At 40.2% G+C, this 23779-nt stretch overlaps 1 protein-coding gene across 7 annotated transcripts in view; it reads left to right on the plus strand.

The window, feature by feature from the left end:
* The window catches only part of THADA (THADA armadillo repeat containing), a 329917-nt gene that overhangs the window by 129199 nt on the left and 176939 nt on the right, over window positions 1–23779 (plus strand). For all 7 annotated transcript variants that reach the window (XR_005784245.1, XM_040453897.1, XM_040453899.1 and 4 more), the window contains 2 exons: window positions 14621–14710; window positions 16239–16370. Coding sequence is in view for 6 of the 7 variants with exons in the window: in XM_040453897.1 (XP_040309831.1) it covers window positions 14621–14710; window positions 16239–16370 (222 nt within the window). In the remaining variant the exon portion in view is untranslated. The remainder of the gene's footprint in view (window positions 1–14620; window positions 14711–16238; window positions 16371–23779) is intronic.

The following is a 23779-nucleotide window of genomic DNA, read 5'->3' on the forward strand; positions in this document are numbered from 1 at the left end:
CTAGGCGCCCAGGATGGTATCTTTAAAGGAGCAACCAGAGAATAAGAAAGAGCTCAAGAAATTTAAAAATATGATAACCCAAATAAAAGTTTCAATACATAGGATGGAAGACAGAGTAGAGGGATGGAATGTGGGAGAGAAAAAAATAAGAAAATTAGGTTATTTCAGGAAGTTAAATATCCATCTTATAGAAGAGCTGAGAAAATTGAGGGCAGGAAATTGTCAAAGAAATACTAGCACAGGAAAATTTCCTAGAAGTAAAGGATGCGAGTTCCAGTACAATGAATAGAAAATGACCCACACCGGGACACATCATAATTCAGTGTCTTCAGTTTTGAAGAGAGAGAAAAACAACCCCAAACAGTTCACATATAGAGAATTAAGAATCAGAATGGCCACGGACTTAGATGAAAGAAGTTAATGGAGCATTACCTTAAAAATTCTGAAGTCATGCGATTTCCTTCTTCGTACTCTTTAGTCAGACTATTGTTCCAATGTGGAGATAAGGTAGTAGGAATGTACTTTCATTCAAAACGTTTTTTTAGTTAAGGACAGGGAAAACTAGATTTTTTTTTTTCCTTTCTACTTCCAGAACATAAGTGAGAGGAGCACCTAAATATTTTGTAAAAAGCAAGTTCCCAAACAGCATTTGTTCAACACACCAATGTCTGCCACTCCTCCAAAACAACTGTGTATATTCCATGTATAATTTTAATGTTTTTATATGTGTGTAGGAAAGGTCTAGAATGGGGCAGGGTGAAATTTCTTATTTACTCTGCGTATTGTCTGATTTTTTTTAAAAAAAAGTATACATTAATTGTAATCAATAGGATATAAGTTAAAAGGAGGGAAGAAAAGAGACATGACTTAGTCCTTCATTTATTTTTTAAAATATAGGAAGTGTATGCTATGTCTGTCTCCTCTACTAGGTGCTGTAGGAGATACAGTTGAAGTAGCAAACACAGCCTCAGCCTTTGAAGGATTTTGGGTCTGGCTGGTAAGGGGAAACACGCATGGAAGGGAATCGCTCCCAGCCGTGTTGAAAGTCTGCCTCTGTGTGATCTCAACGTACAGGCTACTCCCAGGGCCAAGCAGATGGCTTTCCAGGGTCTGTAAAGAGATGGCAGCCTAGTAACTTCAGAGTACTTTAAAAAAACCAGCATTCGTGAGAACACCAAACACAGGATCCTGATCTTGGAATGTCTAGTTTAATAAATTTCATTTGCATTTCTATAGAAACCATCATGCTTCCTGCTGCCAACCCCAGGAGCCAGAGGTTAGGGTTTTTAATAATAATAACAATAATGAGTTATACTTATTCCAGATTAATTTTCTGGCTCTCCAAAAAACAAATGGCTAAGATGTCCAAAATGTTCCTTTCGCAACTCTGCCAAGTGCTGGCTTCTCCTCTCTGTCTGGAGATCCAGCCAATCTGTTGAAAATTATCCCATTTTTTTGAGTACTTCCAGGCAGCTGCTCAGAGAGAAGACTAAATCCTGCAGTCTGGGATGGACAGCCACAAATGGAGACTCTTTTCCATACTTCTGCAGCAGAAGAAAATCACACTTTGTGTTCTGAGTCTTATTTCATTCTTTCTCTGTATGAATTTGGGAGAATGTACATCGGACATCGTAACATACTTAGTTGTGGACAACATTGTGTATTAATTGGGAGTGTAACATTTGCCTGGTGACTACTTGTTTTTTCTAAATGTTTTTGTTTTTGTTTTCCTTGTAAATAAGCCTTGACCTAAGCACTCACAAACTTACAAACAACACGGGTTCACTGGGGAAAAAGAAGCATTGAGCCTACATAAGTCCATACCCTCTTATATCCTCTTTTCTGGTTTGATTTGCATGAGAGTTAGAGGTTTTTTTTGGTTTTTATTTTTGTTTTTGATTTGGGGGTTGCGTGGAGGGTGGTTAGAGGTATTGTTATAATGTGTTAGTAAGATTCTCTTAATTTGAATACAGGAGAGACTTGAGACTTATTAGACCAAATGGAAGATCTGTCGTCCCGTGATCTCTGAAAATGCTTTGTAGGAGCAGATGGATAGATTTTGAAAGATTAGTTTAGCTGGCAGTTTGCCTGTTCATCTACTCCCTTTAAAGTCGGTGGGTGGGCCTGGCTCAGTGCATGGGAGTGGAAGCTCAAGTTGGGAACCTTAATCTAACTTGACCAGGTTGATTGACAGCAATGGAGAGATGGCTGTCTGACCCAATGGCGGGACATGCACTCCTTTGAAAACTGGCTTGTCTGGGCCACAGGGTCCTCTGCTTGTTATGCAGATGCCTCGCACAGGGATGGTTGGGTTTCCTGTGTAATAGAAACCCTGAAAAGTCTGGTGGCTAGATTGCAGAACAAGAGAATTGGGTTCTAGGCCTGCACTTTCCTCCCAACCTGTATTTTGATCTTGGGAGACTCCCTTAATTCCTTTGGACATCAGTTTCCTCATCTGTGAGATTAAATGATCAGAATAACAGACTTCTCTGAGAGTCCTTCTAGTTCTAATATGTTCCTTGAAGGCTGGAACTCTGTTGGCACCTTCCCTTCATTTTAATAATACAAACTGGCCAATTAATACTAGCCTTAGTGAAAATGTCTATAAAGTTTAGAGTAGGATCTTGAAAAAGTTAAAAGAACAAAAGTATTACAGGGATAGAAACCAGAAAACTTACTTTGAAATATTGGACCTTATGCTAAATTAGTATATTGTTAATGAGTAAAAGAAATTTCTAGGTGATTTCTTGCTCGCGTTTTGGATGAGGCAGTTTCAACACTGTTTGAACTGTTTGCATGTTGAGTGCATATGCTTAACTAGGGGATTAATGCTTATACGATGCTCTTTAGAATTTTCAAATAAGGGGGTGCCTGGGTGGCTCAGTCGGTTAAGCGTTTGACTTCAGCTCAGGTCATGATCTCACGGTCCGTGGGTTCGAGCCCCACATCGGGCTCTTTGCTGACAGCTCAGAGCCTGGAGCCTGTTTCAGATTCTGTGTCTCCCTCTCTCTCTGCCCCTCCCCCACTCACACTCTGTCTCCCTCTGTCTCAAAAATAAATAAAAATTTAGAATTATCAAATAAGAATGTCTGTAATCCTGCACGGTTTATAGAGTCAGCCTGATGGGGATAGGACTCCTGTGGTTGAAAAGAAGATAGCCCATTGTTAATTGGGGGCACGATTTGTGGAGGGAGCCCTGAGAAAACATTCAGAAGGCAGCAGGTATTTCCTGAGTGCCTCCTAGGTGCTGGCACCACTCTAGGTGTTGGGGTTGGAGAAGAAACAAGACAACTTTCGGTTTCAAGGAGCGAACTTCCTAGTGAGAGGAGACAGAGTTGAAACATGTTTGATAAAGCAACGGTATTGTAGGGAATAGTGAGCGGTGGTGCACGGAGTGTGCTTCTTTAGCTAAAGAGGTTGGAACAATGGGGATAATAGGAAGGAAGGGGGTGAGGAATGTGGACTTCGTCTTCTAAAGCCTTCAGACTGTAAAGTGTGCCTCTCAAGTGCACAGAGGTGTATCAGGGCCTGTGCTTGCTAAGGGTAAGGGAGGCCAAGGTGATCATCACTCACCTCAAGCCTGCTTCAACCAGAACAGTTCTGGATTCGTTTTGTTTTGTTTTGTTTCAAATACAGGAATTATATTTGAAAAAAGTTGTCCTTTGCTTTGAGATTTGGAAAACCACTGCCTTGGAATAAATCATTTATGTTCATTCTTGCCCCTTAGTACTTTAGCTTTTATATTTTGGCGGTTGTGATAGATAGGCAGAATAATCCCCCCACCCATGAGTCCCAGTCCCTGGAACCTGTAAGTGTTACCTGGTAAAGACAAGAGGTCTGTGTCAATGTGATTAAATTAAGGATCTTGCAGTGGGGTGATTATCTTGGATTGTTCGGGTGGACTCTAGTGCAATCATGGATGAGAGGAAGGCAGGCGCAGGTCTGAGAGACAGTGTGAGACAGGTCTGAGAATGCAGTGTGGCCACAGAGTTGGAGATTGGAGCCACGCAGCTACTGGCTAAGGGAGGCCAGCAGCTGCCAGAAGCTAGAAGAGGTACGAATCAGGGTCTCCTCTAGAGCCTCTGGAGGTGGCCTGCTGGCACTTTGACTTTGGGCTATGTTATTGATGCAGTTTTCTGGCTGCCAGAGCTGTGAGAGAATAACTGTAGTAATCAGGTTAGATTGTATGTTCCTTGATGTCAGCATCCCTTTTATTTAGTATTACCTTTTCCACAGAGTCTAACTCGGTCCTGTGTTTTAGTAACCTGTTGCTGCATAACAAACACCCCGAAATATAGTGGACTCAAGTACAGCTCATCATTTCTCACGGTTCAGTGGTTTTGGCTGGGTTCGGCTGGTTGAGCTTCACCATGTGGTGTCACGTTGGATCACTCAGGTGACTGCATTCTCTGAGACCTCAGCTGGGACTGGAGGAACCCAGATGGTTTCCCATTCACACGTCTGGAACCTCAGCTGGGGGGTAAATGACCGGGCAGGGGGAGGTGTGTGTAGCACAGAAGTCAAGTCTTCAAGACGGTGACTGCAGAAGCTGGTGTACCTCTTGAAGCTTGAGGCGGAACTGGTACAGCATCACCTCCGCTGCCCTCTGTTGAGTTGATCTAGTCTAGAGTCACAGGGAGAGGAAATAGGCCCTACCTCTTGAAGGGAGGGAGGCATGTACATGTAGTGCAGGTAGTAGGAATTATTGCTGGCCATCTTTGTGAACAGTCTACCACAAACTGTTTAGAAAGTGACTATCAAATTAGTTGTTGAAGGTGGACCGATTCTGAGATTTTATAGATGATGGGATTTAAAAAAGAGCATTTCCCAAGAAAAAAATTTCTAGTGTAAAAAAAAAAATCCATGTAAGCTGCCCAGATGGGACCTTGCACACACAAGGAATTCAGGAGATGCGTGTTTACTGATCATCTAGCTGTGTGATGGGTAGCAATGTATTTTTAGGTCCACCACTGGGCCAGGGATTCCTACAAGGAGAACGGCAGGGCTCTTCCACTCCCTCCATGTGTATAGTGTAGTGATGGCTGACTTTGGGCTTAAGGAGATTCTCCACCTGGAAAGCAGCTCCCGAAGGGAAGGATTAGGGAAACATTCAAGAAGTCCAAGCATTTCATGGCTATCTACGGAGGATAGGAAGAGACATGAGATTGGCAGGAGACCTGGTCAGAGTCTGTGCACTCAGAGCAGAGGCCCTGAAGAAGATGCCTTTCCTTTAATTTCCGTCATGGTTTGCCTGAAATTTAGTAACAGGACTTCCTGGTGGAACCATTGCAAGGATCACAAGTGCTTGCTGGGTGTGAGATTCTGACCTTGGGGCCTCTGACATCTGTTCGGTCCAATCACTCATTCTGTTTAAATGACCACTACTCGAAGGAGAAATGGTGGTGTCAGGCCCGCTCAGTGGCGGAGAGAGGATTCTAGGAACAGAGTCAGAAATGGATGGTCCTCCTGGTAGGGTTCCAAGCCCAGATTTCTTCTTTATTAGCTGTTTCTGTTTTATTAGTTTGCATTTGCCCATCCTTTGAAATGTGTGTGTGCTTTGTCTTCTTTGTAGGTTTGTTTCCATTTGGGGGTACTGTTTTTCTTAAGATGCGTTTGTTCTTTTTATCAGCAATCACCGTGGCAAGGAGACACAGGCCCTGAGCTGCTTTCTCTCTTCTAGAGTGGTTTTATAGGCCAGAATCTGGGGAGTAGCTAGGTTTTAATAGTTTATTGGGTTCCCATTTGAAAAACCGACTGAAAACCACCAAGCTTTTGCCTTCAGCGTTTGTTTTCATCTAATGAAACCAGGTTTATGGTGTTTACTCCATGGCCTGTGAATAAGTCCTGTTTTTTTAAAAACCAGGCACAAGCTATGCCTTTGCTGCTGTTTACTATGGAGTTCCTTATTCTGCATGTTTTTGCTTGCCTTTGCAAGCTTTCTCTCTTTATACCTTTGCACATTACTCTCTTGATCCCTGTTCCTGAGATGATTCAGAATGATAGGGGATCTGTATGTAGGAATTAGGGGATGGAGATAGCTCCGTTTTACTTGTAGCACATTTCACCAAATTCTTCTTTTCATTGCATCATCATTTTTATCAGGATGCTTTTGTTAAGCTCAGAAGCATGTGTTTCTGGCATTTCAACTTCCGTACGTGTGGCAGATCTTAGGACAGGGTCTCTAAGAGATAGAGAAGCTTGATTCAACTGAGATTTTCCGTGGCTGTTAGATGGCAGGGGGGATTCAAAGCCCGCCAAAACAGCGAAAGCTCAGAGGCTCTCAAAAACTAGACCCTTGGCATTACCAAAATTGGATGTGGAATGCGCAGGCCAAGGGAAGCTCCGAAGGTAGCTGGAGTCAGGACTGCCTTCCACATGTGGCTTAGCAGGATGGGGACGAGTTGTTCTGGGCCGGTGTCTGGGTCAGTGCCCAAGATGTATGTTCGAATGTAGGAAAAGCACAGAGAGTATACCACACTGAGGCTACTATATTCAGATGGGTTCATACTGACATGGAACAGTGTTGTTGAAACAGTGTTGAGTGTAAAAAGCAGATTATAGAAGAATGTATGAGGAGGAGAAAGGTGTAGGTGGACAGACAACAGAATAGACCAGCAGCTATATTTGAGTGGTGAGTTTGTGGTGGTTTTCAGATTTTTCTTTGCATTACCCTTTACTATCTAATTTTTCCCCAATGAACAAGTAGGGCTAGACTAATTTTTAAAAAGCTTTTAAAATAAAACAAAACAGTGCTGGGCAGGCATTTTCATTCATTCAGTAAACCTCTGTTGTCTGCCTGCTTTGTTCATAGCCTGGGCTGGGCTCTGGGAGAGCCTACCACTCAATGACTCGGAGGAGCAGTGCCCTGGGGCAGCTCACAACCACTCTGTGCTCTTGGCACCTTATTCCTGGTGCTGGACAAGTGGATTCCCTCAAGGAGCTCCTGTGTTTCCCCAAGGGCCTCTCAGGGGTCGTGCCTGCATAGTTCTTACCTGACGAGATGGGGAATAACTCCCCTTTTGTAGAGTCTGACAGTCCCAAGGTTAAAGCTGCTTTCTTCTCACTCTCTATCCCAGCTTTTTTGTTTTCACCTTTGTCTGTCTGTTTTTGGTGTTTGGTGGTCTCCTTTTGTCTTCCTAGAAGCTTGAATTTACAGAGATTCTGTTTTTCCTTTTTGGTCATTGCTTCTTTTGTTTCCATAAAGTTGCCAGGCTAGTTTCTGGCCACAGAGATGAACAGGTTTGAAATGCCTGTCACTGGAGAATTTACCCCCAGGCCTTGCTATATTTGTGGAGATGACCTATCAGCCTGTTTTCTTATATGGGTGAACTAGAATTGAACTGTTTGCAAATGAGTGAGACAAGCTTTATATATTTGTGTTTCAGAAATTTCAAACCCTGGCAGGATACTCAGTTTATTAATTCAGATCATGATTTTGAATGTCCTTAGATACAGCTAGTGATTCACTTTAAGAAATTTTTAATTTGTTGCCACCTTAGTAATAATTCCTTTTCTCCTTGATTAGGATAAATTGTGTTGAAGTTGGTTGGGTAGTTAGGTGTCAGTTGGGTGGGTTTCAGTCCCAGAGAAAAGAAAAAATTCATAACGCGTAGGTTTGAGGGCATCTATATTAGAATGTTTTTCTTCTCTGGCTAATACGACTTACTCATTCATGGCCAGAATATTTACCAGTCATCCAGTGTTTACGTAGAATTGTGGTTTGTATGAAGAGCGATGCAAGGAGGTATGTATATGGTCTCTTACCTATAGATATTTATGCTCTGGTTGAGGTGAAAAGATACATTCAGTGAATGTCCAGTGGGTCCATTGGGTCACCGTGTTCTACCCTCTCTCTAGTCCAGCCTATCTTCTTTTGACATATCTCTCTGCTGTTCAGAAACTTTCGATGGCTCTAAGACACAGGCAAAGCTGCTTAGTCTGGCATTAACATTTCTAAAAACTTGTATGCCATCCTGTCTTTTCTACCTTCACATGTCATTGAATTCCTCGATTCGTCCAGCCAGTGTATCTACCCAGTGGGATCCTGTACTTACCCACCCTCTCCATACTGTTTTCTCTCTGTTTTAATCCATTCTTACCAATTTTTCAGGACTCATCTTGGTTTCCACGTTTCCCACAAACCATTCCCTAACCTCTCCGGCTCCCAGTGATATCTTTCCCAACTCCACTGTTACTGTAAGCTTCAGTTATTTGACCCTTAAACTGGCTTGCCCTACCTTGTTAGTTGTAGTCTATGCATGTGTCTTGTCTTCCTAACCAGATCTTAAGCCCCAACAGCAGTGACTATCTCATATTGTTACTATCTTCCATAGGACCTAGCACAGTGCTTAACATGAAGTGTGTAGGTACTTAAAATATTTGCTACTCTCCTGAGAAAAATATGATCATACTACAGGTTTGATGAAGTAGAAATGAGAGGTAAGACTCACATGTTCCTGGATTCACATATGGACTGAAATAGTCTCGTGATTTTGGCCTTTTAAAATAAAGCTATAGGTTACAGGCAGCACAAAACCTATGAGGTGCCCATGAACCGTAGGCATTTTGTGTAGTTGAGAATCAGTAGTGAGTGAAGTTTGAATAAGCCCCTTGGACAATTCTGATATCCTCCTACATCTTACCTCTTGAGGCTCTGTTTTATAATACATGAGAATTGTTAATATCGCATATCCTTCAGGCAGCACTCTGTACACATTTAGCCAACTCGTTAGTAGCCCTTGGCTGATGCAGACTTGAGATGATGCTAATCCGGTGAGTACTCAACTCTTCTGCATTTGCAGTGAATTGGAGCCCTGGTCAGAAAGAGTTGACATTTTCTTAACAAGTTTCGAGAAGTCTGAGAATGCTAGAATAGAAAGCAACTCCTATGTGCTCAGAGTACCTGAGCAAGGTCAGAATTCTCCTTAGAAAATAATTTCAGTTTTTCTTAAACCCTGTCAGGTGCATAATTGGTGCTTCAAAGTCCTACATCATCAAGCATGGCGCAATAATTTTAAACAGAATATTTTTTTAAAGATGTAGTCAAAACCCAGCAAGTTATTAAGAACAAAACTGTTACTTAAAACATTCACCAAATGTTTAACTTTGAATAACGTACCTTCTTCATATATTCTGCAACATAGACAAGTTGATAAATACCTGCTAAGGTAACTGAATGAGGTAATTTGCTGTTTGGAACAATTAGTTTTAATTCAATGAAAACAATGACTATAGTTGGAGAATAGTAGCTCCACGGCCCTTTTCTCTGGCAGTATTTGTGGTCAGCAGAGCCAGTTATTTACCAAAGCAATTTCTAGATCATGGTGATGCAATCATATGGTCTGCTTACATGAGAATACTTCTCTTTCTGACACAACCAAGAGATATCAGACCATTAAGGAGTGGCTTACTCCCCTGGAAATATTGATTCCTCAAGAAGACATATCCACCAGGCCTTGTGGTGTAGATGGAGAGATTCTGTATGGGCTAGTGTATGCAGGGATTTCAATATTTAATTCATATAACGTTTTAAGTGACCACTAAAAATGGAAACTGAGGAGTTTCCTGACCAGTTTTGCTTAGAGGTACTATAGAATGTAACAGTGGCCTGTAGCGGAATGTTTTTGTGGTCTCCCTGTATAAAACACTGACCCTGCAAACCCCAGGTTTGCAATTTATTAACAAGGAAATTTACATGTCATTGTTTGTAAAAGTAACTTCACAACCAAAAAGCCTATCATTCAGGTTTGAAATCAATTACAGTCAACATACAATGGATTACTCTGCAGCCATTGAATGGAAAGAAATAGAACAGTGTGCCTGATATTGAATGATTTCTCAGGTAGAGTTTAAATGAAAAAAAAAATCAAGGGGCGTGACTGTATGTATAATATGCGTATTTGCTGGGGGGAAAAGGGCTAAACTGAAAGTAGGTACTTGTATAAACAAATTTTTTAAAAGGAAAGCAGAGATGCTTTTGCATAGTTGTCTGTGAGGAGGGACACTGAGGGGTCTAGTGTGTCTGTGGGTTTTTTTTTTTTTAACATTTGTGTTTGTTATTTTTTTCCACAAAAACATCTAATTAAAAAAAGTGAGCATATTTTTGCACAGATGTCCAATAAATGATCTATAATTTGGAAGGGAGTGAAGACTTTCTCTTCTTTATAAAAAAATTGGTTTTACTGAATGTGAAATAGGTACAAAAGAAAATTTATATAGTGTGTATAAGCTATAAAGAGTAAGTAACTATGCAACAAACACTTTTAGGGGTATAAGTAATGGAGCATTTCTTTTGAAGCCCCTTATATATTCCTTCCTAATTCCATCTCCTTTCTTTTCCCTCTTGGAGAAGTGATTGATTACTTTTGCCAATTTTATTTTACTTACTTCTTTGCTTTTCATTTTTTTTTATCACTTAAATTTATTTCTCTAAGCAATGTATTATTTAGTGCTTTCTTGTAAACTGCATAGAAGGATTATATTGCTTGTATTCTTCTTTAACTTGCTCTTTTCACTTAACATTATGTTCCTGAGATACATCTGTTGATACATCTGTAGTTCATTGAGATTTACTGCTCTACAGTAACCCATTGTGTGAGTGTACAGTTAATCACTCTGCTATTGATAGACATATGGCTGCTATGCATATGCTGTACGAGCCTTCTGGTGCCCATGTCCAAGAGTTTATTAGGCCATTTACCTAGAAATAGCATTTGTGAATCACTGGCTAAACACATCCGTGGCTTCCAAGAAAATGCCAGATTATTCTTAAAATTGTTGTAGTAATTTTTGTTTCCATCGACATTGTCTAAGAGTTCCAATACTTGATACTGGATTTTTCAATTTTTGCCAATTGCTCAGTATGATTGAGCATCTTATGTTTATGGGCCACTAATGTTTATTTTCTCTGAATTATGTTTTAACAGGTTTCACCATTTTTATATTGAGTTGTTTGTCTTTTAACTTACTGGTTTCACTGGAGTTCTTCACATAGTCTAATACTAACTATATAACTCTCGGTTACATGCATTACACATTTTCTCTCCATTTATGGCTTGGCAAATAAAATGTTTACTTCCATCATTTTAAAACCTTTTTATTATGGGAATTTTTAAAATATTTAAAAAGAAGAGAATAGTTTAACTAACCCCTGCACATCCAGCACTTAACTTCAACACTTATCAACGTTGTGCCAATCTTTTTTTTTTTTTTTTAATTTTTTTTTTTAATGTTTTATTTATTTTTGAGACAGGGGGAGACAGAGCATGAACGGGGGAGGGTCAGAGAGAGGGAGACACAGAATCTGAAACAGGCTCCAGGCTCTGAGCTGTCAGCACAGAGCCCGACGCAGGGCTCGAACTCACAGACCACGAGATCATGACCTGAGCCGAAGTCGGCCGCTCAACCGACTGAGCCACCCAGGCGCCCCCAACATTGTGCCAATCTTAATTTGTCCATTTCTTGTCCTGAGAAGGAGGTCACAGACATTCTGTCATTTTTTTTCCTGTAAATACTTCAGGATGCATGACTGATTTGATAAGAGTTTAAAAAGAAATACCACCATACTATTATCACATCTGACAAGTTAATAATTCCTTGATCTTCAACTTTTGCTAATTGTCTTAGACATGTCTTTTTATGGGGTGCCTGGGTGGCTCAGTTGGTTAAGCAGCCGACTTCAGCTCAGGTCATGATCTCACAGTCCATGAGTTCGAGCCATGCATCAGGCTCTGTGCTGCCAGCTCTAAGCCTAGAGTCTGCTTCAGATTCTGTCTCCCTCTGTCTCTACCCTTACCCCAACTCACGTTCTGTCTCTCTCTCTCTCTCTCAAAAGTAAATAAACATTAAAAAAAATTAAAAGAAAAAAAAGAGAAATGTTTTTTTATAATTGGTTTGCTAGAATCAGGATCCAAACAAAGGCCGCAAGTTGTGTTTAGTCTTTTTTTGGCCTCAAAAGTCATCTAAGTCTCTTAGTCTCTTTTATTCCGTAATGTTTGATACTACTCCTCTGTCAAAAGTGCTTTGTACATGTGTTATTTTGTGTTTTTATTTGTGCTTTTTTTTCTTTTTTTGGTGTAAAAATTTTAAAAACTATTAACTGATGCAGTTGAATATAGAAATTTTTCCTATTAGTTGATGCTTTTGGGTCTTGTTTAATAAATTCTATTCTCTACAGTTTTCTTAATGGGTTTGGCAGTTTTGCCTTTTAAGTTTTGAATTCGCAAGGATTTAATTCTGTATGTAGTGGGAGGTTGGGATCCAGTTTTAATCTTGTCTGTGTGGATACTTGGTTGTCAGAGCCCTGGTGATCTTTACAGTACCACCATCTGTGGCACCAGCCCTTTCAGAAGTCAAGTTCTCGTGCATATGCGTGTCTGCTCCTGTGCTCTCGATTCTGATTTTGGGCCTACTTGTCACCACAGTGTCCTGATTACTAAAGTTTTATAATATTTCTCACTACTTGGTTAGGTGAGTCCTCCCTCCTTGCTCTTCAAGATTATCTTTGCAACCACTGGCCCTTGATGCATCTATATACATTTTAAAACCTGCTTGTCCAGTTACACACATACACATGCACAATTATTATTTTTATTGGAATTACATTGGATTTGGTGAGAATTTCCTCCTTATAATATTGAATCTTTTTTTAAAAAAAATATTGAATCTTCTTGTTCATGAACTTGGTGCATCTCTCCTATTTAAGGCCTGTATCTTTTCTTACGGCATCTCCCTATTAAAATTATGATACACCAATGTAGAAGAAAAAGAATTTTGCACCTGAAACTAGTGTAACATTGTATGTCAACTATAAAAAAAAATAAATCTGAAAAAGAGAATCTGCCTGTACCTCACACCATACACAAAAATTAATTTAAGATGGATCATGGACCTCAAGATAAAAGCTAAAAGTATAAAACGTTTAGAGAAAAACGGAATATCTTTGTGATATTGGGATAGGCAAAGATTCCTTAAGCCATAGAAAGCATGAATCATAAAAGAAAAAAATTGATTCAGTCATTGGTCTGAAAACTTCTACTCATCAAAAGACATTATTAACATAAATTGGCAAGCCACAAACTAAGAAAAAGTACATGTAATGCACTTGTATGGCAAAAGAAACAAGCATCCTAATATAAAAATAGACAAAAATCTTGGATACTTGACAAAAGACCATGTCAATAGCCAAAGCACATAAAGAGTGTTCAGTATCATCATTAGTCATCAAGGAAATGTAAGTCAAAGTCTCAGGGATATTCCACTATATACCGGCTAGGATGGCTAATGTGAAAAAAAAGAAAGACAACAGCAAAAGTTGGAAAGGATGTAGAGCCATTAGAACTCTTGTTTATTGTTGATGGGAATATAAAATGCTATAATTATTTTGGAAAACTGTCAGTTTCCTAGAATGTTAGATATGCTGAAATTTTATTTTCAGATATTTATTCAAGGGAAATGAAAACAGATGTTGACAAAAGCCTTGTATAAGAGTGTTCCTAGCAGCTTTATTCATAATAGCCTACAAATGGAAATAGCCCATTTCTGTTGAGAGGAGAATTGGTAAACAAACCTGTATATTCATACAACGGAATACTACTCAACAAAAAAAGAATCATACTATTGTTGCATCAAATACCATGGATAAACTTTATGCTGACTGAAAAAGGCCTCAGACGCAAAAAACTTAGGTTATGTATTACTACATTTATACGAAATTCTAGAATAGACAAAACCAAATTGTAATAGAAATCAAATTATTGGTTGTTTTGGGTATTGAGAGTTGACTGGGAGAGGGCACAAGCTAACTTTCTGAGATGATGGAAATTTTATGAGTCTTCATAGGAGTGTGGGTTACATGAGTATAAGCATTTGTGAAACCCGATTGAATGATCTTGTCAGAATTCAAGAGTATAAAGATGGAAAGGTAATCCTCACAGGAGTCAGCTGGGATTGGGTATCCAGAACCATACACGCCAAGTCTGTGCTTCTGATACCCATACATACTCCGGACCAGTGGTTTTCAACTGGGGACCATTTTGCCCCTCAGGATACATTTCACATTGTCCAGAGACATTTCTGATTGTCATAACTGGGCGGGGGTGAGGCGGTATTGTATTACTGGTATTTGGTGGGTAGAAGCCATGGAGGCTGCTAAACATGCTACCGTCACATGACAGTACCCCACAACAAAAAATTGTCTGGTCCAAAACGTCACCGGTGCCAGCTTGGAGAAACCTGTTCTAGATCTGTCCTTATTATGGAAGCCAAGTCAACCTCAGCCAACCAGGTGTTGACTCTATTCATAGTCCACATCAGTTGTGGAAACAGCATTTGCACAAATTACCTATTTCTTCCCCAACAGAATTTAATATCAAATATTTGTGAATATACATAATCTTAAATTTTGAGAGAAAAGTCCATGTGTTAAGAGCACTTCCAAAATCAAAATTAAATGTTTTGTTTGATTGTTAAATTCTTAAGGTAAGGTTTTGTTCTTAACTTTTGTTTCATTAAATATTCACGTGCATGATCTTGGTTATCTTTCTTTAAATAGAATAAAAAAACTTTATCATTAAATCAGAGGAAATAAATGATAGTAATTTCTTTTTTCTTCCCTCTACAGAATGACAGGAAGCGAATTTTTTTCTCGTTTCCCAGAACTCTATCCTTTTCTTCTCCAGCAGTTGGAAGCTGTAGCTAATACTGTGGACAGGTAAGAGAATAGGGTGGGACACAGTAAGATCAAGGAAGTGAATTACTTCATTCATCGAGATTTTTTCCCTCCAGGCAACAGTTTTTAATCCCCTCCTTCCTTGTAACATAGATGGATTTTTTAAAACTACTTCTTTATTACATCATGTTGCCAGATTCTCTACAGTACTCCTGTACCTGAAAAGTTGTATAAAATCCTGTTTTTATACTATATTTTATATTTTTAAAATCCTGTTTTATATTGTCTTATCAAATATAATACTGTTTTTTCAGGAACCAGCTTCTCAGAAGCACATGGTGATTTCTTCTAGAAATAATTTTCTTCCCATGATATTTAAAAATCTGTGTGTTTACAAATGGCCAATAAACACATGGAAAGATGCTCAGCATCACTGGTTATCTAGGAAATGCAAACCAAAACCTCAGTGAGATGCCCCTTCACACCGGGCAGGATGGTACTATCAAAAAGGGGGGTGGGGTGCCTGGGTGGCACAGTTAGTTAAGTGTCCGACTTTGGCTTGGGTCATGATCTCACGGTTGGTGGGTTCAAGCCCCACATCGGGCTCTGTGCTGACAGCTCAGAGCCTGGAGCCTGCTTCAGATTCTGTCTCCCTCTCTCTCTGCCCCTCCCCTGCCCGTGCTCTCTCTTTCTCTCTCTCTTTCTCTCTCTCTCAAAATAAATAAATAAACTTAAAAATTAAAAGAAAAGTTAAAAAAAATAAAAATCTGTGTGTTTACGTACTGAGTTTGCTGTCACAAACACCTGCCATTTTTTTCTTACTGGCCTGCTACAGTTGACCATTGTGACCTTAAGCAAATAGCTGACTAATCTGGTCACCTGTGATCAGAAATGGTACCAGCCCACCTGAGCAAAGGTGGCCAGTGACCCTGGAAACATAAAATAAAGCCATTCAGAGGGCTTCCAGTCCGATCAGGGCAGATAGCAAAGTTTACCATTGTGCTTTCAATCACATTCTGTACTGATGGTGGAATTGTTAGAATGGACATCTTAGAACATGGGCTTTTTTATTCTTCTAGCAGTGTTTGCACTTGATATGAATTCATACTAATTATCCGTAATGGGAAAGCAAAGTAACATCAATGAATTTTACTTCTGTTTATGATACATTTCCTCACATGAGTAATTTGTACAGACAGGCTTTTCTGGCCCCAGTAAGTGACTGTTCAAGCTTTCATAAGTACATTTGGCTGTTGAACGTTTCACATTGCATATTCTGGAACAGCCACCTCTCTACTGTATGAACAGCTCAAATCAAAACACAGACGCAAATTAACAGTTAGCTTTGAGAAGAGTCGTGTGCAAAAGCCCAAACCATGGCTTTGCCGGTAGCTCTTCCTTATTTGCACATTAGGAAAACATGAGGTAAACGGAGGGAAAAGAAGGAAAGCTATCTTCTGATCATAGAGAGTCTCACTTGATATTCAGAATTTGTTAATGAGAAAAATTTTTGAAGAAAGTACTGCACCTCTTAAATTTTAAATATTTTATGTACAATAATTTCTTTCAGAGATGCAGGAGAACTAAACCGTCATCCAAGCATGTTTCTCTTACTGCTGGTGTTGGGGAGACTCTACCCTTCCCCGATGGACGGCACCTATTCCACTCTCAGCATGGCACCTTTCATTCCCTTCATTATGAGGTAGCATGTGTTTCCTGGAAATAATGGGGTGGGTATGGGGGCCTTATGGGGTATTATAACTTGTTCTTATTTCAGAAACTATAGATTTTTTTTTTTTTTTTCCTTGGGGGGGGGGGTCTTGTCAAAGCAGGGGCCTGAGGGTTATTGCCATTGCCCCCAGGTGGTCTCCAACGCTTCAGAGGAAGGTGCCTCTGTCTTGGGTGCGGAAGTCCATATCCATTGTTTAAGTAATGTTTCCTTGGCACTCTGCTTGCTAACGGATGTGATCGGAGATACCTGCTTTTGAAAACCATAGCCTGGGTATCTGCAGTAAGCCCTGTGTTGAGCCTGGCCAGCACGGGGCAGGCTCGGTCCCGGTGTTATATCCCCTGTTCAGGTGTTGAAGAGAACATTTGTCTCTTCACTCCAGAGGAGTTTGCTAGTGGGTGCGAGGGGTAGCATCTAGAGGGCAGTGCTGCGTGGTACAAATTCATTGCCTGCTCAACTTCTCTTTCAAGCTTGGGGCACCTGAGAAAGAGCCATGCATATGGATTATACATAGAATCAGATGAAGCAGGCTTTCCTACTTCTAGAGCCTATTACCCCTTTCTCTGTTAGAGTTTTTGAGGCATTGCCAACTTCTTATCACCTTTTTCATTTTCAATCAAAGGCATCAAGAAATAGGCTTCCAAAAAAGTATTGAAATTTTCTTATGAAACATTTCAGAAGCACAGTCATATTACTTAGCTTTTACCTTTCTGTTTGCCTCTTGATAAAATAACACTTTCATTTTTATTTATCTACCAAAATGGACATAGACTTAGAGCTGAATGGTAAGATACACCAAACTCAGGAGAATGTGTTTGTTATTTATGTGGCATCCTGGATTCCACTTCCTGGTTTCACAGAGCTGACTGATGCATTCTAATGTGAGAAACCATTAAACACGAGATGCTGGCATACGATTGCTGTAGCCATTTGTTTGCGCCAAGCTCTGGCTGTGGCTGTGTTGTTATCTCTGATCACAGAGATGACTCACTCAGATTGGTTTTTGTTTCCTGATACACAAAGTTACCAGTCTCTTGGATCCAGCATTTTGGTGATTCATTTTAGGAATTTGGGTCGTAAATTTTTTACTTTCAGGAGCATTTAAAAATTGTACTTTCACACGTAACTGGAAAGAACTGAAAAATGTTTCAGCAGATTGATGGGGCGGGGGAGAAGGGCACATGGTCAGAATCACAGCATCCATTAGAAACAAAGACGTGCCTTAGAACTTTGTCATCCTGTGTTGAGGACGTTCAATTTATGGAAGCTCATCACTAACCAGTGTTATGTGTTGCATCCTAGAAACCAGAAATTACTACTTTGAAAGTATCCTTCCTGCTATTTGTTAGTATAATCAGTATATTTCAGTATATTTATTAGTATAATCAGAATGCTCATCTTGTTATATTCCAAGCACTTATTATATAACAAAGATCACATTAATATAGATTATTTAAATATTGCCATAAAGCCAGTGTCCTCCGTGTATTGTTTTTAATTTATTTTTATTTCTGTTAAGTTTATTTTGAGCAAGAGGGTGGGGAGGGCAGAGGAAGAGAGAGAATCCTAAGCAGGCTCCATGCTCTCAGCAGAGAACCCGACATGGGGCTCGAACTCACTAACCGATAGATCATGACCTGAGCTGAAATTAAGAGTCAGACGCTTGACTGACTGAACCACCCAGGAGCCCTAATGTATCATTTTTTTAAACTCAAAAGGCACAAAGTATCCATTTTACTGCCCTTCCAGGGAAAATGCTTTGGTCAGTGGTTGCTTTCTACCCAAATAAAGATTCATCGAATGCCAGCAAATAGCATGAGTGCCACAATTGATTCCTTAGAGAATCAATAGGCTCTGATTTATCGAATGAATGTCCATTTGTGGTATAGAGCAGTTTTCTCAAGCTTTAAGAGGTAACCTATCACTTAGGAATCTCATAAATTCTGGTTCACTAGGTCTGGAGTGGGGCCCAAGGGTCTACCTTTCAAACAGACTCCCAGGTAATGCTGATGCTGTTAGTCTATAGATCACGCTTTGAGTACCAAGATTAAATTTGGGATATTAAACATTAAACATTATCAGAACCCCTCCCCTACCCCTGCACACACAATTTTAATAAACTAGACAGTAGTCGGCTCATACTTGGTACTTGATTAGGCTGTTCAGAAGGTTTATGAGAAGTAGATTTTGACCCAGGAATGCAGAAAACAAGCAAAAGAGTATTCTGAGCAGAGAGGTTAGCAGGAAGTACACCAACGTCTGTTGAACCTTGACTATTTGCCAGGCACCGAACTGGGCGTTTTGCTTACAATGACTCTGAGAGGAGGTGTTATCACCCCCACTTTCCTGTTGAGGAAATTGAGGTTCAGAGAGCAAGTCAGGTACAGAGCTAGATATGAACCCAAGAACATAGGGTTGTCAAGAGTGTCGGGTGTACTCTTTCTATTACACCAAAATAACCAGCTCCCTTTTGTGTAGCCAAGAGTAGTGGCTACACTGAGTAAGTGATTGGGCAATTAGGAGGGAGGAGGAGCAGTTAGGAGGGAGGAGGAGGGAGGAAGATCCGGAGTTGGTGGATCTGAGTGTAGGCTGTTTTTAGAATGTCGAAGTCATGTCCCCACTAGCACTGGTGAGGATGGCTTGATCAGATGCAGCCTTTCTCTCAGGCTCACATCTGCAAGATCATTGCCGGAGGTAGCAGGGTTGGTCTGTGACCAGGTATGGAGAAGCTGGCTTAACTTTCTTGACCATCTTTTATGATAAAGTGGAAGGATCCTAGACTTGGAGTTCAGTCAAAACTCCAGTTTGGGGTTTCATCAACCTAGTACAGGGGCAACCCCATGCTACCCTAAAATGTTCACAATCACTCTGGGCAGATGAGCCAAAAACAGATTTTTAGCAAATAGTGAACTTAGGCGTGCCTGGGTGGCTCAGCTGGTTAAGTGTCCAACTTCAGCTCGGGTCATGATCTCACGGTTCGTGAGTTTGGACCCCCATTGGGCTCTGTGCTGACAGCTCAGAGCCTGGAGCCTACTTTGGATTCTGTGTCTCCCTCTCTCTCTGCCCCTCTACTGCTCATACTCTGTCTCTCAAAAATGAATAAATGCTAAAAAAATTTTTTTAATAAATAAAAAATACTGAATTTGATAAAAGTATACACATTTGATTTAAATTACTTCTGAGAAAATTATTCATGAAGGAAGTGAAAGATTGCCTATTATTTTAGGCAATATTTGCAGTTCTAGTGATGGTAAAGAGTGGCTTATTTTGACTTGGGATAATAGCTGAAAAGATGGATGTATGCATGAGTGGATAGGTAGTGCTTTATCTTTGTAACATTGCCGGTGTTAATTTAAGTACTTGGAAGAGTCTAATCAGGCTCTTGGATAGTCTGCGTTTAGTGAAATAGAAATTCTTCAGCTAGTAGGAGTACCACAAAGGTTGCTCTGACCATGCTAAAGTGAGTTGCACAATAAGAAGATTAAAAGCCCCAGTGACAGCTTATTTCCCTTTGACTTATGTATACATACCTGCCATTTCCTTCCTCTCTGTAAGATGTCTGTGGGTATTGTTTGTATTTTTGTCCCTTTTCCCACATTTGGGAGTATAAGCTTGTATCTGCTGATCTGCTTTGTTGACTTAAACCTTAGAAGTTCTGATTTGGGTTTTCCAAAGTGATGCCTGTTGCAGTTATGCTTGTTGCATCATCTTGGAAGAGAAATGATAATGCTAATCACAATGTTTTGTTTACAAGTTTGTTTGTTTTTTAACCCAGGGTATTTTATGTGTCTGCTGCTGTGCTGGGTGCAGATTCACAGCCCTCTACCTTGCAAATATGATGCCTTACATTTAAGACCATTCACCCTTTAGTTCAAATACCACAGAGCAGAGTGACTCATACTTTAAAGGGGACCCTGACTGGCTCCCCGAATATGTCCTGCTTGTCTAGGGCTTTCTACAGACCAGAATATCTCTGTATGTGTACCTTTGAATTCCCTTTCACAAAGGAGTTTCAAGTTTGAATTGAAAAGCTATAGGAAACTGAGTATGCCCCAAACCTAGACCACAGTGTGGAGTCCTGAACAGAGCAAAGGCCCTGGATTTTAGAGACCTGGTTCTGTCTGAGTTCTGCCACTGACTGACCAGCTGCAACACTTGGACAAGGATCTCTCCCCTCTCTAGACCCGTGTGTACCTGTGTGTGTGAGGGTGTCCACTGAGACAGAGAGCCCCTTCTATTGCTGACAACACATCTCAGCATTGGATTAATACCCATGAGAGATACCCCTCCACTGCCTTTTATTCATTCTTCTGGGTGCTTTCAAAAGGATCTGCAACACCCCCCCCCCTCATTTGGGGCTCATTTTCATTGTGAAGGACTTTCAATATGTCTTTCCTCCAGTCATTTCACCTTAGATAACTTTTCAGGGAAATATGCCGTTCTTTTCTCTGAAAAATATTGAGGTGCAAATAACAATACAATCTTAAATACATGGCAGTGGAAATCACCTATAGGGACCTGTGCTGACTTGTGTAGTTGAGATATTTAAAAACCCAGCCAACAGTAAAAAAATTGGAAAATACATGTTTTATGCATTTAAAAAATATTTCATGAGACCTTTGGATTGTACCAGTCTTAAAAAGGGAAGAAGGGTGGTAGGAGGTACAAATACTAAGAGTTAGGCCTTTTAAGCCTGTGATATTGAGAAATAATATTGACCCTTGTTTTCTGGTCTTCTAAAGTTACATAATTCAAGGATTACCATGTTACACCTTGCCCATGTTATGGAGTTGAAGAAACTTGTTTTCCTTGGTGTAGAGTTGGGGTTTTTGCAGTAGACAATAGATGGCCTCTACCTTCAATTTGTGATTGTAATACTGGGAACTCCTTTTCAAGGCTGGAGGCCCATTTCTATCTGCTCTGTCTTCCCAGGATCCTTGTAGATAAGTAGAGGGCTGACTTTGCCTTACAGAGAGATAAACAGGCAGAGGGCTGCTAAAACACTGCTGGAAAGGAAGACCTGCCCTCCTCCCTTTTTGTTCACTTCAAGCCTGGCTCATCTCTCTTTCTGAATGGCTATAGCATTTGTTCCTTAAACCTCTTATCCTAGTATTCATCATTATTGTATCATCACATAATTTGTATGCTCAGTGCTTATTCTCTTCAAGTAAATCTTAACCTCTTTCCATGTAGAAGCCACTCTGGGTTTTTTGGTTTGTTTTTGTTCCTTGGTACCTTTCTCTGCCTTGCCCATGTTTGGGCACAGAGACTGAATTATTAACCTAGAAATGAGAGTAATTGTAAATTGAGACATTTTGTATCTTAGCAGATCTGTGTATCTGTGAAATACTTAGGGACTCCTAGTCCTCCAGTATTGGAGCCACATTTCATATCTCACTGGTTAATGGTTTTGTAGAAAGGAAGGTCTGCTGGGTCTTGTGTTTTACCTGGCCTTTGAGGAGTCTGTAGGAGCTCTGACATTTACTTTTATTTTGCTTCACCTCTCTGACCCTCTGTTTCCTTATGTATCAGATTAAAGTATTAGATATTGTGTAGGTCCTCTCCTGCCTCATGGGCCTGTGACCTGAGGCCTTCCTGGCCTCTGAAGCCCTTTTCCCTGACTGCTATCTGGCAAACTGCTCTGGAGACCCACCTGCTGCAGGGTTTAGCACTAAACAAGAGGAGACTGGATTGGTAAGAATGGAAGAAGGAGGGTGATGTTGTGTTTTTTTGTTTTTGGCTGTTTTGTTTTGTTTTTGCTGAAAGTCATAGAACTATCTATAAAAACGCCTTCCCGATTATTATGGCATGAATAAGAAGGCCCTTGTGTGCTTCAGGCTGTCAATCTATATAATGGGGATAATACTACTTACAAAATAGCAGATAAAAGTCCCTTTGGTTTGCTTTTTAAGAAAAATTCTATACAGAGGAAGGGGTTGATGGTGATAGGAAGAGGGCCGCCTTTTTAAACTTCTGCTTTGGCTTGTCCCAACCAGTAAACTGGAAGGAAGGCCCTGTAGCTAGATGCAGGGGAGCAGATTAAAAAAGAGTGCACTATCGTCCTGTTGATGGCAAATTCCTGGACCCAGGTAACTTATAGCCTCGGGTACTTATGAGCCTAGATCCATGTCAGTAATTTGGGTGAAATGTGGGATGGGAATATTCTGCTGGGAGCTTGCAGAAGGATTTTTAAAAGACAAGGGGAAAGGCATACTTTATCAGTGACCAAACAGTTGTATTGATATTGATTGTTTTAGACTGAGTCATTCAATGTATTACTTGCAAGAGCTTTACACTTTGTTTGCTGAGGTCAAGTAAGGATTCCCTAAGAATAAGTCATGTCTGAGTCAGCTCACTGTTTTGATGGGATTGCCAGTCCGATAGATGAAGGCAATGCTGCTTTATTCAACATTTGAATTACTTACTTAAACGAACACAGACTAGGTCACGTGCTTATCAGGTTTGTATATAACATAAATATAAGTGGTGATAGAATCAAAGTTCAAAATAGTCTTTAAGCATGGGCGTAACGCAAACTCAGGCTAGTGGCCATTACTTCTATGTGGCTGGGGAAGAAGGGGATAAACTTGAGGAAGTGTATACTAGGAGCCTCAATTTTATTTGTGGTGTGTTCTTAAGGTAGGTTCTGGGCAAGTGGTTGATTGTCATAGTATTCTGTATACTTATTTTGTATTTGATATGTCTGACATTGTTCATAATTTAAAAACAAGATTCAAAAGAGTCTTGAAAGACTGGATCGATAGGCTGAGATGATCAAGATGACATTTAGTAGAGATAGGTAGCATATTCTGATTTTCTAAAGAAAAGCCAATGTTGTGTACCTACAGGATGAGAGCTGTCTGGCTCCCTAGCAGTTTTTATGAAAACATCTTGGGGAGTAGGCTTTCCTGGTGAGCCCTGAGGAAGCAGTTGCTGCTTCCAGATAGTGGAAACTGTAGTCCCCCTGAATTCTTCTGGTCAGATTAAACCTACATCCTTGTGCCTATTGTGTTGTTGTGCTCTGGGCTTCCCATTTTAGGAGGGTCACTGATAAACTAATATTTATCCAGAGGAGGTGACCAAGATGAGGAGGAAGCTTAACATCTGGAAATAGTTAGACTGGAAAAGACTTAGAGGCAACATGGTAATGGTCTTTACACACTTGAGAGGCGGCCATATGGCAGAAGGCACATAATTTCTTTCTTGTGCTCCCAATGGGAAAGTAAGAGATAGATTTCAGATTTTAACATAAAGAAGAATTTTGTGAAAGTTAGCATTCTCCATCAAGAGAGTGAACAGATTTCCATAATGCTGAGCTGCTGGTCATTGAAAGCATTCAAGAAAAACTGATCCTTTGTTGGGCTTTCTGTAGTACATCTGAG

This window comes from Herpailurus yagouaroundi, unplaced genomic scaffold (assembly GCF_014898765.1).
Source record: "Herpailurus yagouaroundi ecotype Mexico unplaced genomic scaffold, PumYag 210, whole genome shotgun sequence".
Classification (NCBI taxonomy): Eukaryota; Metazoa; Chordata; class Mammalia; order Carnivora; family Felidae; genus Herpailurus; species Herpailurus yagouaroundi.